The sequence below is a fragment of the Phycodurus eques genome, chromosome 20 (assembly GCF_024500275.1).
Source record: "Phycodurus eques isolate BA_2022a chromosome 20, UOR_Pequ_1.1, whole genome shotgun sequence".
In the NCBI taxonomy this organism is placed as follows: domain Eukaryota; kingdom Metazoa; phylum Chordata; class Actinopteri; order Syngnathiformes; family Syngnathidae; genus Phycodurus; species Phycodurus eques.
In genome coordinates this window covers 6,172,854-6,188,721 of record NC_084544.1, presented here as the reverse complement: position 1 = coordinate 6,188,721, position 15,868 = coordinate 6,172,854, and the positions used below count along the sequence as shown (strand labels likewise).

The 15,868-nt window shown below is 40.7% G+C and overlaps 1 protein-coding gene across 2 annotated transcripts; it reads left to right on the top strand.

Moving 5' to 3' along the window:
- lpcat1 (lysophosphatidylcholine acyltransferase 1) lies at positions 1–14,049 on the top strand. 2 transcript variants are annotated; one of them, XM_061664531.1, is made up of 14 exons: positions 1–260; positions 7,048–7,156; positions 7,669–7,883; positions 7,978–8,090; positions 8,160–8,220; positions 9,158–9,216; positions 10,539–10,573; positions 10,759–10,813; positions 10,882–10,964; positions 11,048–11,173; positions 12,069–12,216; positions 12,835–12,933; positions 13,027–13,168; positions 13,270–14,049. In XM_061664531.1, exons 1-14 carry the CDS (start codon positions 203–205, stop codon positions 13,401–13,403), a joined length of 1,437 nt encoding a protein of 478 aa, XP_061520515.1. In that variant the 5' UTR covers positions 1–202; the 3' UTR covers positions 13,404–14,049. The 2 variants fall into 2 exon arrangements, with proteins under 2 accessions (XP_061520515.1, XP_061520514.1); XM_061664530.1 differs by having other exon boundaries at positions 7,017–7,156.
- Positions 14,050–15,868: the final 1,819 nt, after the last annotated feature.

Sequence of the window (15,868 nt, the reverse complement as noted above, 5' to 3'; positions counted from 1 at the left end):
TGTAACAGGAGCTGACCGCTGCCCGAGCATCGCACCGTCGCACTCAACTCACCGAGCAAAGAACGCGAGACGTTGACACGCCTCACGCACAGCCCCAAAGAACAACTTTAGAGACAGATACAACAACATTTGCGACGCTATTTGTTGACTTTTTTTGGTTTGCGCGGGCAGCAATGAACTCGTCGGGCGGTCGCCCCTCCAGATGGGGCAGGAACCCTTTCGTGCATACATTAAAATTCAGCCTGGCAGACAAAATAAAGGTAAGGTACTATAATGCTGTGTGTTTATTTCATCACTGCATGGGAAGTTAACAATGAGAAACACATCACTATGGGAAGCCCTTTGAAGACGTATTCAATATTCTCGTTCTTCATCTTAAGGTCAATACTAATATGTGCTAGTAACGTTTTCCATTTTTTGGGGGGAGGCAACTTATCCTATGTTATTCACAGAAAAACATCTCTTATGTTTTTGTGTGTATTGGTGCCAAGGAACTACGTTGAAGTGAATTGAGGGGCTTCATTTAGACAAAAGTTGCACTTTGTCGCCATTTGTGGCATCGTGGTGCTTAATTTGTTGGACTTGAGGCGCTTCATTTGGACAAAAGGCGTGCTTTTCAACCATCTCGTGAAATCTTTGTGCCAAGGAACTATGTTAAACTGTGTTGAGGATCTTCATTTAGACAAAAAAAATAGTGCTTTGCCACCATCTTGTGGCATCTACTGGCTTTTTAGGGGGCGGATCAATGATTTGTGGCAGGGCTCAGTCCCTATCCCCCGAAAATATTGGGGTAACACTGTACTTCCACGACCTGTACTGTATGACATTTCTGCACAGTACAAAGGCAAGGTTGATACATGATACATGATATCTGCACTATTTGGAAATTATTTTGTACCCTTTTTCTGACTGTTAAACCTTTGACCAATGAGATACCTCGGATGCTGTGGAAGCTCTCTGCGGACTCTGGCTTGTGTAAGATGTGACTGGAGAAATGCCAGGAAAAGCCTACTAGAACAACTCAACCTTATTAGGGGTTAATCGGAGGCACTTTAAATGGTGGCAGTTATGTGCCGACTACCATTTAACATGAGTTGAATGTGAGTGGAGCCACATCCCCAATCATAAGAGGGTGTGCACATTAGTGCAACCACATTATCCGTTTGGTTTTACTTCACATCTCGAAAAGATTAGATTTCATTTTTCAATTGAGTTGTACATGTCTTTGTTTACATCGAAGTGGAAAAAGTTTTGAAATGTCAAATGAGGTCAAATTTAAAAAAATATATTTTACTAAAGCTTGGCATTCGAATGTGTAGACTTCTTGTATCTTACTGTATACCACAGCAACCACATCAAAACAAATATTCAACCCATGCTAAAACACTGTGAACCCATCATACTGTTTGTTATACACAAGTTCCTGCAAATTGCCCAACCTTGTTATGCACGACTTTGTAAGCGCTTGCTGCAACTTGGACTCGTTGTTGGGACAGCTCCTACCTGACAAAATGGTGCAATTGTAGCAATAGTTGATGAAAGGTATAACTGGATTAAAGTCGAGGCCAAAAGGTCATTATGTTTAAGGCCTAACGAGACATTGCTTCTACCGGTGAAGCAAACGTGAACCTGAAGCCTGGCAGGATTTGCCTACTGGTGAACAGCTGTGCTTCCGTCCCTAAACCTAGCATAGCTGTAGCCGAGCCGACGCTTTAAAATGCATCCTCGTCAATCAGCTTTATAGGTCGATGGATTCGCTCTCGGTGATGGATGGATTCTGCTTCTGTTTTAATTTCGCCGACCAATAAAAAAATCTCCAGTCAATCAATCAATACTTTAATTTTCTCCTTGACCATCTGTCTTGATTTTTCTTTTTTTTTTCTTCTTCTTTTTAAACACTTTGCTTCCTTATTGGTTCCTTCGTAAACTTTCTCCAGAAACTCGATACTCCCAGGTTTGTCAGTGCAGCATGTTTTTTTTTTTTTTTTGCTACAGCCTCAGGGTCTGGAGGTGCCTGCTTGCTTTCATTCCGCCCAAAAACATGCCAAGCACAAACGCTCAGTAAAAACAACCTTATTGTTGGCGCTGTTATTTTCCCCCATTAAGTTTCCACTGAGACAATTGAGTTTTCCATGCTTTTCTGACCATAAACAATGTTTTTGTGCATGTGATAGCTTAAATTCCACTTCCTGAATTCTGCGTGTCTCTCCGTAATGGAATGTCTTTATTGGGCGCTTATCATTGCCATTTATCCATTGCTGTTTGCAGGCGCTTGTAAACAGTTGTGTTTGTGCCAGATGACAGCAGTAGACCAGTACAGTAATATAAGCTGAAGACTGTCTGCTTCCCACTTCCCCACTGCTGCTGTCTGGTGTGTTGGTGAGGTGTTTTTCCACTTAAGACATGTGAGTGTTTTACAAAAACAAACATCTCCGTGCCTTGGGCTTTAAAGCAACTGTGGCACCTCCAAAGCCAAACACAATCCATTCGCGGTAGTGGTTCTCAACATTTTTACACCAAGTACCGCCTAAAAAAAAATACTTAGCCATCACGATCATGACGAACATTTAAATAAAGTAGCTTAGTAGGTGTAATTGTTAATTTAAAAAAATGAGACAGGTTTTACTTAAAAAGTATATTTATAATATTGTTGTAAGCCGCTTTAACATGCACAGCTTGAACATTAATACTCCGCTTAAATATAGGATTTTTTTTTTTTTTTTTACTGTAACAGTGATTCATTTAGAATGTATAACAAAAAGTGTACCGAAATACATGTTAAAAAACAAACAGTTCTTAAAGATTATTTGAAAATGTATTAAAGTTAAAAGTTAAATACAACTGAAAGTTCTTATGCAGTGCTTCTTTAGCATACCACCAAGGACAATTCGGGCCCTCCTGTGCCGGGTTTGCATGTACTAACAGTACAGTTCATTTTTTTTTTTTTTATTTTCCGGGTACTTCGACTTCCTCCCACATGCCAAAAACATGAACACTCTTAAAATGTCCATAGCTGAGAATGGTTTGATTGGTGACCAATCCAAGTGGTATGAAAAATGGATGGATTTAATAGTGGAAACATAAGATAAGAAAATAAGAAGAACCACTGTTATTATTAGGATGTTGATGAAGAGCAACAATAAAAAACTCAAGTCCTTTTGCAATAACTTGATGAATGATGACGACGTGATGTGCATGTGAAGGCAACTCTTACTTCTCTTCACTCTTACCGAGCAACTACTGTAAAACGTAATAATAATATTAAAAAAAAACAAAAAAACAGCAAACACGATTAACTTTTGTATGATGATGCAATTTTTTTTTTTTTTACCACTAGTACTTTGTTGTAAGCAGGCGTACCGAGCAGGCAGGTCAGGAAGCAGACACTAGGCAGACAGTAGAGCTCATTTGCGCTGAGTCACACGTTTCTTAGCAGTGAACATCCTGTCATGGCTGCCAACTCCAACACACAAACAAAACACAACGAGACATTTTGCTGGAGCTGTGTGCATTCCTAAAAACATGTGTGTTGTTCATTGAAGGCTATTGTCCTTAGGTGTGAATATGAGTGTGAATGCATTTGTCCATATACGCCCTGGTGTACCTTCAGCCCAAAAGTCAGCTGGCAAATGTCAATGATTTTGAACTCGAGATACTTTCTCCTCTCATTCTCTTGTAGTTAATCTGAAAGATTTTTGTGTGATAAGGTTGTCAACTCCTTCCACCAAATACTCATCCAACCATGCCTTTAAGTACTTTGTGCACTAAGTAGAAAACAACTACTGAAAAGGGCCTTCCCCAAACTGTTCCTGCAAAGTTTGAAAACTAGAGGAGGAGTTGGGAAACTTCACCATTCGGCATTCCAGGTATGGAATCCAAATGAAACAAACAGGTTATATGAAATCATCAGAGTGATTTCCTTAATTGTTAGAATCCAGATCAAATTTCTCTCTACTGTGTGTACGTAGGTAAAAGTATGTGTCCCGTGTTTGCACTGGTATTTGGCTCTGAAGCAGCTGGCTAACAGGTTTTTATACGCCGAATGGAGGAATGTCAAGCTGTCAGGACTGGCTGAAATACTGCTGTGGCATGTACAAACAAAATGTATTGTATGTGTGTGTGTGTGTTTACTACTTGTGGATGTATTTTAATATTTTATTTTGTCATTTTATTCAACACACTTTCACCTTGGCTGGAGAAATTGTTTTACGTTCTCACTGGGTTTTATATAACAGGTCGAATTTCTTGAAAAGGTTGGAAAAGTGTACATTCATAAAAGATATTTTACAGAAAAAAATAGTTCACTTCTAATATAATAAAATACGAATGATTTTGGCTGCAGTATTTTTTACGTGGGTATTCACGTGAAAAAGACCATTACCACACAAGGAGATATATAAAAAGCTTTAACAAATGAAAGTAAGCAATGAAAGAAAATAATGTTCAATATATTAGAAAGGGACTTTGATTGTTACACAGTCACTTTGATTGTTACAGTCACCTTTTTTTGAATTGTATAAAACAAACTGGTAATGAGTAAATATTTTTATAAAAATATCAAGATGTAACATTATCTAATGTGCAGTAATTTCCCTAAACATGTATCTTTGTTTACATTCTTCATCCTAACTTGATTAACGTCAATATTTTGACATACTGTTACAACTTGATTGTAATGCTTAATCTTTATTCTCAGTATAAGCAATTATTTAATTGTAACCATGCATTAGTGCTTACAGAGGACGGATTCTCATTTTTTTTTTAAACACTATAGTAGTGCCGTAATCTGAATTAGCCAGTGCACTACAGACACAGTACATTTGTTTGGGTATGCATTGCTTTGAATATTGTCTTTGAACATGGAAAACAAAGCGTTTTAGGGCCAGTTATATGATTGTGAAGGAGTGTCGCTGTCATTGTTGTTGGATGAAGCGGCACCTTCATAAAACACTAGAAAACTGCTCCCCTCTGCCTTCGTTGTCATACCCCCTCCTGAGAAAATGTCAGAGGATCCTCCCAGATGGATTTGTTAAGCTCTGTTGATGCGTCAGACCCAAGTGGGGGCAGGGAGGCTGGAGGATGAGTTAGAGCATCATAAATCAGCCTCACCACTGTTTATTTATTAATGCAGGCCTGCAGCGTGCACCTGGGCTTCTTCAGAGCGAGAGAGAGAGTGAGAGAGAGGAGGAAGGGATGTGAAGGGTAAGCTATAATTCCCCAGAGAGTTGACAAAATGCACATCAACGCAAAGTAGGAGAAAGACAGTTGAAGCCAGCGAGGCGTAATAAATGAAGGCGCAGATGGGGAGCAAACAGACATGATGAGAGTGGGATTGACTGATGGACGAATTGGAGGGAAACGCATCCGAGATGGGAAATTACTGCAAAGCGGGCCGGAAGGTCGACAAGGGACGGCCCGCATGGAAGAAGAAATGGAAGAGAGGTCGGGACGAAGGGGTTTAAAATGTCACAGTGTGAATTTACATGGCCGGGGCCTTGACCAGCGTGACCCTGCGAGTTCACACGAGCGCCACGTGCCAAAAGAAAGTCATTCAAGTCAGCTGACTTGTCATCCTCATTTCTGCACCGACTGACCTTCACGTTACTTGTACCAGATGACCAGCGGGTGGCTTTCTCCTTGCTTAACGTTTCATCTCATTTTTCACCACTTTCACCTCAATTATTAATTGATCTAAATTATTCCAACTGAAGGTAGTAAGATAACAAAGGCCGTCAGATGCTATCAATTGCTGGATTTTGATTTAGTATTATTGTGCACTATTACCTAACCTGTGACCTTTTTACCTTTGGCATATAGAGAGCAATTCAAGCTGTTTATTGCCACTCCATGTTGAAGTTAAAACTAAACATAAAAGAAAGAGAATTCCATGTTTCGTATTTAAACAACCACATAGCTTTGCCTGAGATAAGTCAGTTTAACTTAATGCTAACACATCATGGACAGGCTAATGAATAGCGTTGACGTTGCGGTGTGCAACAGATATTTGAACATAATTACACGCATATTTTTTTTATCCTCTGAAAATGAACAATATAGCTCCAGGTTAGTGGGGACGGTCTCCATGTATAGTAGATCCGTTTGTCTGTAGGTAGTGCCCCCCAGTGGCCAAGGTGTGCACACCTGAAGGAGCAGCACAATGTCCATTGAACTAAAGCAAAAAATGTGACAAAAACTGTTTAATTCTTTACATTCTCTTGAATTAAATTATTAATGTATTTCAGTACAAGTACAAAAACAGACTAATGGGATTTTAATTCGTCATTTTAGCATTTTAAACAACAGCCTAACTCATTACTGACTTATGTGTTGACAGCTTTTCTTGTCTTTTGTTCCAGTGTTTCCATTGTTTGCTCTGTGTGTCTTTAATTGCCCTCGTGGGACATATAAAGTTTTCTTTTTGTTTTTAAATTTGAATTGGATTTGATTGAAGGCTCAGTTTTCAGTGTCATTGAGGTATTGAACAGCAGGTATAAAACAGCACTGCATGTTTTTTCCCCCCATTATTCTGCTTACATTACATGAAATGGTACAAAGAAAGAACATGCAAACTGCACGCAGGAAAGCCAGCGCTGAGATTCGCTACGTCGCTGTATTGCCGATTTGTAATGCAAATAGTACATGTAATTGGTATTTAAAAATAAGACCGTTACATTGTAGAGTACTACTAAACTATATTAATGTGCCATGTTAAAGGAATGTGTACATCTAACCAAATTCAAATCCTGATTTCCCCTATGTATTGTTTCTGTATTTCCAGAGTTAATTAGCGTGCGCATTAACCCATTAAAACACTGGCCCTGGAACAAAGCGTGACTGTCAGTGGGGATTCAATTGGGAGTTAGCTGTTTCCCTTTTAAATGGACTAATAGGATGTGTGTATCCTAGGGATACTCAAGAATGTCAAAGTGGCTTTCTGCCACAAATGATGTACTGCGTGACTGCCCGAGTGTAATTTGTTCCATTTGTAGTTACGTAATGTCTCTTCCGTTCTCTAGATTGGACTGATGTCTGTTACGGTGTTTCCAGTGCGACTGCTCTTGGTGTCCTTCCTCATGCTGCTGGCGTGGCCCTTCGCCTTCGCAGCCTCGCTGGGACGCTCCAAGTATGTTGTTGAGCCGCAGTCATGGTGGAGAAGGTGCGTGCATATATATATATAAATATATATATTTCAATAATATTTTTGATGTTCCACCTGAAAATAAAAATACACTTAATGTCATTCTTTCACTCTGAAACAAAACACAACCCACAGTAACATGTACCTGTTGGCCTTTAAAGGGTCACGGGGGAATCTCGAACCAGTGAAAGAGTGTGATCATGCAGTAAACCTAAAGAACACAGGTCATACGCAGTCTCGTATAAAGTACCTGAACGTGATACTTGAGTAAAAGTAAAAATATTGTAACAGAAAATAACTTTGGGAGAAGTCACCTTGTGGAGTATTACTTGAGTAAAAGTCTGAAAGTGTCCGATATTAATAGAGCTTACACAAAAACACATGTTGTACATCCACCGTTTTTTTTAACACTACTGTAATGTCATTACAAGCAGGACTATTTTCCTGCATTGTGTTTCATTGACACGTTTTTGATGAACGTGACTGAATTCTGCATGATCTACTGTACTTGTCTGTCATGTCCTTTACAGTTTCGTAGACCTTTCCTTACGTGTCATCATGCGGGCCATGTGGTTTTGTGGGGGGTTCCATTGGATTAAGGTGAAAGGCCAACGGGTGGCGCCCTCCGAGGCCCCCATCATCACCGTGGCACCACACTCCACATACTTTGACGCCATCCCAGTCACGTGCACCATGTGCTCCATAGTTACCAAATTGGAGAGTGGCAGTATTCCCGTCTGGGGCAGTGAGTAACATGCTTGACCTAACTTCTGTCCAGCACTTCAAAGTGCTTGAAAATGCTCGACATTTACTTCCAATCATTTTTTTTGTCCGACCAGCCTTGATCAGGTACATCAGACCAGTATTTGTATTCCGCATAGACCAGGACTCCAGGAAACAAACCGTTGAGGAGATCAAGAGGAGAGCGCACTCTGGAGGGGCGTGGCCTCAGGTAACACATCCATTTGACTTTACACTTATTACTTTAATGTGAAAAACCTGCATTTCTTTTTCGATCTAGATCATGATATTTCCAGAGGGCACGTGTACCAACAGGTCAAGTCTCATCTTATTCAAGGCGGGTATGTACAATTGAATTTATCTATCTTTTACCCTTCATCAGGCTGGCTGAGAACCATATTTGACCCTCACTAGGAAATATTATTTCAAATGATAGTGAAAGCAATAATGTCAATGGAATGTCACGGAGGCAGCAGCTCATCCACTTCTCTGTGTGTACAGGACACATTGCCAAAGACATAAACCCCGCCCACTCCCGCACCTCCACCGCGTCGACAGCTTCACCGAGCAATCAATTAAGTGCTGCTTATCAGAATCGAATGCCAAGCTGTGCATCCAAACAAATTCAAAGCAGCTCTGCTTACCTTGCACAAATTCACCACTGCCTGATTCACCCAATTAGCCGCACTGTTGTGGAAAACAGTGGGACGGAAGTTTAGAACGGCTTGCTCACAGAAAACAAATGCAGAAATAGAGAGATGACACAACACTTGTCGTATAATTTCACACTTGATGAATGTGCAGGCACTCCACTAACCCAACTATTCTATGCAAACACTACAAATTCAATTTTCCATAGAAGTTCCCCTTTCTTATATGGGCCTCATATATTTATTACTGCCTTCAGATCTGAATTCATTTTTGCTCTCGACAAAACAATAAATACCAGGTAGTAATTCTACTGAACACCCGTGCGTTACTTGAGGTCACCTCAACGAAAACAGTGTGGCACATGGTTGATTTATGAGTTTATATTGTAATCCCCTCACTTCCCGTGTCCAACCGTATTTTGCTGTCAGCCACTGTCCCCTCCTGTGCTATCTAATCCCCATTTATTCCAGTCTGTAATTCCATTGGTCTATTTCTATTGTGTATATTGTTCGCACTGTGTTCAGTCTGCGTGCTGTTCGCATAGTCAGATCGTGGCGGCGCATAGTCAGATCGTGGCGGCTCACAGCAAAGCTGACTCATTTCCTCTTATCCTCTGTGCTTGCCCAGGTGCTTTCATTCCAGCACTTCCAGTGCAACCAGCAGTTCTGCGGTACCGAAACAAGCTGGTAAACACAGCATTAACAGTACTTTTGGCACCTTCCTGACAACAATACACAAATTTACACGCAAACACAAACGTGATGTAATGGGTTCCCTCACGTTACATGTACATGTTCCTCTTTTGTTGAATGACTTCGTGTTCTGCTCGGATGATATTTCATCCTGCCCTTTCTTTCTTTAGCCATCTCTCTGACGAATACACACACACTCATGTGTCACATCTCTCAATGGACCTCTTCCCACATGAAACATACATTACATACTACCCAGCAGATTCCCGAGAAATTTCTCAATCTTTATGATCTCAATCACTATTGTTAGGTGTTAAACACATGTATGCATATTTAGTCCAGTGGTGCCTTGAGATAAGACTGACCTGACTTATGAGTTGTGTTTGCATGACTGTTACACTGCCTCAATTAAATAATGATCATGCATGCACTATTTCATTCTTTACACTCATTTAATGATATTGTTTTTATAAATTTAAATATTATAGAGTGCTATGTCCCTTATTTAAAAAACATTAAAAAACATTTTTCAGGGGCTGGAACGGATAATTGAAATTTACATTCATTACCATGGAGAAAGATGTTCTAAGATGAGTGCTTTGAGTTACGAGCATGGTCACGGAACACAGTAAACTCGTAACACAAGGCACCACTGTATTAGTTTTTCGCATGTACCGGTATTTCTTATCATTGTGTGGGTACCTTGGGATTGATATACTGAGTTTCAGCCGAGACTTGTCTCAACATCTCAACCACCCGAGCTGCGGGCGCATTCCCTCTTACTTCCGCGTCCACAATATAGCAGAAATGAATAACTTTTATCCAAGCCAAAGGTAGCGCAGTGTACTGTTTACTTTCTTATGAAAAACCCTGTGCGGAGATGACACTTAAATCAGTCGAAATTGAGTCAAGTGAAGGACGTGACATAATACACACAAGTTCATTTCACTGCTTATTTATCTTATTTGTTCACTTCTTTCAAATCTACTAGATTTTGTCGCAAATATGAATATTTTAGTTCTGATAAAAAAAAAACCTCTTGATTTGTGTTCTGTACATTTTTAGTGTGACTTTTACAATTTCAACTTTTTTTTTTTTTTTTAACGCGCAAGCATGTTCATTTTAACCAGACTGAGTCCGCGGTGGGCCCCTCACTGTAACCGGAGATGAATGTGAACCCTCTGCCCTCCACCCTAACCTACTCTCATACCATTAAAACCCCAGTTGTGCACAAAAGCAACACAGTTTTCTGTTATGGCCTTCAAATATAAGTGTGTCCATGTTTGTCATTTCCTTTCTCCACTTCCCTTCCGCAGGATACAATTTCATGGACGTGGCAAGGGCCCGGAGCGTGAGTGGCACACACCAACACAAACAACCACAACAAACCACAGTACACACACAACTTCTACTTCCTGCTGTTTGTGTGACATAGTTTCACTGACTGACCAGCTTTTCTCTCTCGTGTCCACCGTATTGTTTGATCACGTTTTTTTGGACGCATGTATCGATAAAACCACATTCACTTTCTCCCAGGTTCAAGATCCTATGGCTCACTCTGTGTCAACCTCACAATAGCATTGAGATAGAGGTGAGAATTTTCGATTACAACGCAGTGGATCGTGACATGTTTACTCAGCTGACATTCTCTGTTTCCAGTTCTTGCCAGTTTATACTCCCTCTCACGAGGAGAAGGAAAACCCAACACTTTTTGCCAACAACGTCAGAAAAGTCATGGCCAAGTGAGTACATATTTACATGCATGCTGTGCGTTTTAAAAGCACGTGCAGGTTTTTGATGACCTTCCACCGACTTTCACCGACAGAGCGCTGGAGGTGCCGCTCACAGATCTGTCCTTCGAGGACCGGGAGATCAGTTTTGCACAGGGGCCCCTGCGCATCCAGAACCCCAGCAGCCTGCTCGAGTTCAATCAGCTGTTGCGCCGCTTGGGGTGAGTGCAGATTGACTGGGTGTCCAATGGATAGGCGTCAGAACAGAACTGTAGCGCATCGTTGATGACGCTGACAGTGGCACAAGAGAAACACACCAAATAAAAACCGAGCATTAGTAGAATGCAATTATTCTCAGTACCGTGCTACCACGCAATATTCGTGGGAGATATGTTCCAGACTCACCCGAGATATATGGAGATCACACAAAAAACCTTTACATAAAACACGTAAACGTAACACACTTTTAAAAGTATTTCTTAGCGCCTGTTAAGTCAAAGCAGGCTTGCTTGGAAGCTGCTGTTTTTTTTTTTCACCCGTTCAACAAAAGTCAGCTAGCTTATCGCTAACACATTAACGAAATTGAAGCGCTAATGGGAAATTAGCATAGATGCTACGGTAATTGTAAACCTTCAAAACAACTGCTATTGTAACACACAAAGCAACAGCACATACAAACAGCATACAGACTACTACTGTTGGAGACTACAGTATTAGTTGGGGACCGTCTCTGTCTCTTCTTACTGTTAGTTAAAAATTTTAAACTCCACTGTCTTGCAGTACACCTGACTCAGCCTTGTCTGTACACTGTAAAAACCCATTAAAAAAAAAAAAAGAACCGATTGCTTAAAAATCTGCCATATGGTAGAGGCCACGCCACTATATTGTGTTTTAAAGCATGTGTGTAGGGTAAAACCATATTTAAAAAAAAAAAAGTTTTTTTTTTTTAAATAGTCGCAATACGACAGGTTTTCATCTATTGCGCATGGGTCTGGAATGTATCCCCTTGATAAAAGGGTCACTGGAAGAAGTGTAAATAAAAAGGGCTCTGAGGTTTCACTTGCTAACCAATGCCTGATAATTGATAAAGGACTTTTATTCTCTTTGTAACAACAGACTGAAGACCACAGACAGCCTGCTGAAGGAGCAGGCCGGCAGAGCCAGGAAGCTGCAAAGACATCAGCTGAGCTTAGAAGACTTTGCATGCTTCCTTCACCTGCCTGTTACAGATACACTCAAGCAAGTTCGCAGCCTTTTTGATGAGGTAAGTGATTAGCGATTGATACATGTTGCTATTCTTCGACAGGCGTAAAACACAATATATGATGAGTTGAAACTAATATTATAACATAGTATCAGTTGCACATTATCCAACACCTCCAATACAATGATATCCAATACAACAGCTGTAAAAAAGTAGCATTACAAAGGTAATATTACTTAGTTTAGATTTTTTTATTGTTGTTGTTTTAGTTGAGTTATCTTTTGCTGCTAAGCGACCGGCTCCCTCTAGTGGAGATTCTGCAGATTACAGAAATCATCTGCAAACTGAGTGGTGAGATTCTAAAATGTTAAATGCTGACATCTTTATATTAAAGGAGACATGTTAAGCATTTTTTCCTCAATTTAAAACAGCTCCCCAGGTGTACTGATAACAGACATTTTAGAAATGTTTAGAAATCACACAAAAAAACTATTATATATGAAGATTTACTTCACTATTATATAAAAACAATAAGTACATTTTCCGTAATATTCCCCCTTTAAATAATGTAAAATGTTGTCCATTGCAAAGCAAGAAAACTTGATAATATTTTCATCTTAGGATCTAATTTGTTCCCTCAAATACTGCCTCATGTGAGTGATGTTTTATTTTGACCAGGATGAAGAGGGACACATAGACATCAGACACTTTGTTATTGCCTTGTCTACCATTTACCGACCATCAAGGTCAATGGAGACCCTCAAGCTGGCTTTCGAGGTAAAAGCAGGTTTACCTTAAAATCTGATTTTCTATGTATGTGTTTTTTGAAAATGTATTGCATTAAACTACGATCACACATCGAACATGCAGATGTATGAAAACGAGGACAGCGGCGAGGTCCATGAAGACGAACTGGCCTCCACTTTGGAAATAATGTTGGGGGTGAAAGAAGTCGAATTATCAATGTTGTTTATGGAGCTCGATGGTCCAGACACTGGGAAAATCACATACGGTAAACAAGGCTTATTTGGAATGGAAAAAGTCAATTTCTATTGGTGTTGTTATCATACAAGGACAACCTCTTTGACCTCCTCTTCACCTTTTTTTGTCCAGATGAACTTCATCATTTTATAGAGCAGCATCCACGCTTTGTCCAGGACTACCTTGACTTTAAAGACCACACACGCAAATTCTGTGTCCGCCGACCTAACACTTGCAATGGTCAGAACCACGACAAAGACAACTGAAAACAACAATTTCAGATAACTTTATCTTCAGCAGCAACTCTGCCACTTAAATGCCTTTACAGCAAGGGTGGGATAATAAACACTGAATGCAAATGAAGCGAGCAAGTGGCCCAGGACGCTTCCTTGTTATATCAGAAGCAGTGTGCATAACTTTCTGTCTCTCTTTATGAGATCTGTTTTACAAGTCGATAAGCGGTTATTTATTTTTTATTCTTGTGCACCTTTTCTGCTTCAGATTAATAATGTATCTCAGGATAAAGGGGTTTCTACCTAACACTCATTGCTAGTTTTTAAAATGGGTACACATCAACTTTATATTGCAGAGGGGAAAGGTAAAAGAGGGCCAAGTTACTACCTTGTAAAGTTTTTATTACTCTTATAGATTATTTTATTTGATGTTTTCATGCTGGTGTCACGATTTTGGAATGGTATGAGAATACTGTTTTCCTTTGGCTTCTGAAAGTAACAGCATTTACGTTCAAAGATAACACTGCAAACGTAAAACTTTTATTGGAATCCTTGTTTTGAAATGGAACAGTGCTCTTTTTGTATCCTGACTTCAATGCAATAACTACTTTGGAAAATTAAATAAGAGTCTCAATGTTTGCTCTGTCAAGGAAAATCAAGTATTTGATTTCAAAAGTAAAAGTGCTTTAAAGTATGTGTTGCTATTTTCCACTTAGCGGGGTCTTTTTCACAATTTTGTTTCGGAGGTAGTTGGCATCAGCGACCTCGCCATTTCAGTACTTAATTCATGCCAATTGTAGTTATTTGCACATCATGTTCCGGTCCTCTTTGCATCCCTTTGCAGGCACAGTGGTTTTCATATTGAGTCCACATGGTGGCGCTAGAATCTCTAAATCATACTCAACACGAAACGCACGACTGCCCACCTGATGGACAGGAAAGGCATTACCTCATTCCCTTTCCTTTCATTCCTCCAGGTAAAAATAGACAGATTAAGCCTTGGCTTTGATGAGAGAAGCCTATAGAGGAGGTGTGGAAGCTGGTGAGAGAGCGCAAGAGGGGGATAGAAATGGGGGGAGAGAGACTAAATGGATCGTTCTGCTCCAAATCCAATTCCTAATAGCTGCAGGGAGGGTGGGTGGGAGGCAGGAGGGAGATGAAAACAGTCAAAGTAAGGCAAGGGAGTGGGAAAGGGGATGGTGGAGGGAGTGCCGGGTGGGGTGCAGATATCACGTCGAACAATTAAGACCTGCCTTGAGGGTCTAAAGAAGACGCTTTGATGAGAACATATAAATTGCTCAGTGAGCAGCGCCTCTCTGGAGTCTCTCTCAGATACTCCTGCCTCAAAGGAATCTGCAATAAAAGACGCCGCCTGCAGCCCAACACATAGGAAGGCTGGATTGTGTTCATAGTATTTGGGGAGCCATCTCTCCAGCCGGCCAAACGGTAAAACTGCAACCCGATTGCAGTCCCGCTGATGAGCCTGTGTGGTAATTGCGAGGTCAAAGGTCCCGCAGTTGCTATATTTTTAATGAGCGCTCGCGTGAACCTGCCCAGACAGACAATGCTTGGAAATAGTTTCCTGAAATATGACATGAGAAAATGAAAAGGTTGATAATGACGCATGTTTACACAGTGGCAATAGTTTCCTGAAATACGACATGAGAAAATGAATGGGATGATAATTATGCATGTTTATACAGTGGCTGCGAAGGAGTGTCATTACAGTGGCTACCATGGCAACACGGCTGAATCTCTCTGGTCTGTGTATGTTTTGAAACCCAAAATTTAGGTTTGAGGATACAACCGGGCGGCACGGTGGTTGACTGGTTAGAGCGCCAGCCTCACAGCTCTGAGGTGCGGGGTTCAATCCCCGGCCCCGCCTGTGTGGAGTTTGCATGTTCTCCCTGTGCCTGCGTGGGGTTTCTCCGGGCACTCCGGTTTCCTCCCACATCCCAAAAACATGCATTAATTGGAGAGACTAAATTGCCCGTAGGCATGACTGAGAGTGCGAATGGTTTGTTTCTATGTGCCCTGTAATTGGCTGGCAACCAGTTCAGGGTGTACCCCGCCTCCTGCCCGATGACAGCTGGGATAGGCTCCAGCACGCCCACGACCCTAGTGAGGAGAAGCGGCTCAGAAAATGGATGGATGGAGGATACAACCACTCATGGATACAGTGGCCAGACAAATATTACACAGAATTTATTTTTAGAGCAGTGTTTCCCAACATTTATTGGGCCAACATTTCATATTACTAAAGCCTCCCGGCACAACCACCAAATTGTCTCAAAATTGTTTCCTGAAATGATGATGATCTCATCTCAATTTACTCTCAAATGTACTTGGTATGGGCCTGTTAAACACAAAGCTATTGTGTGTATGAAGGGCAAACAGGCGGATACACGTCTTAATTATACATTCTGCCATCTCGGGAAGACAATTTTATTTTCTGCTTTTCAGACCATTTCAGTAAAATCGGATCATTTCCCACAACA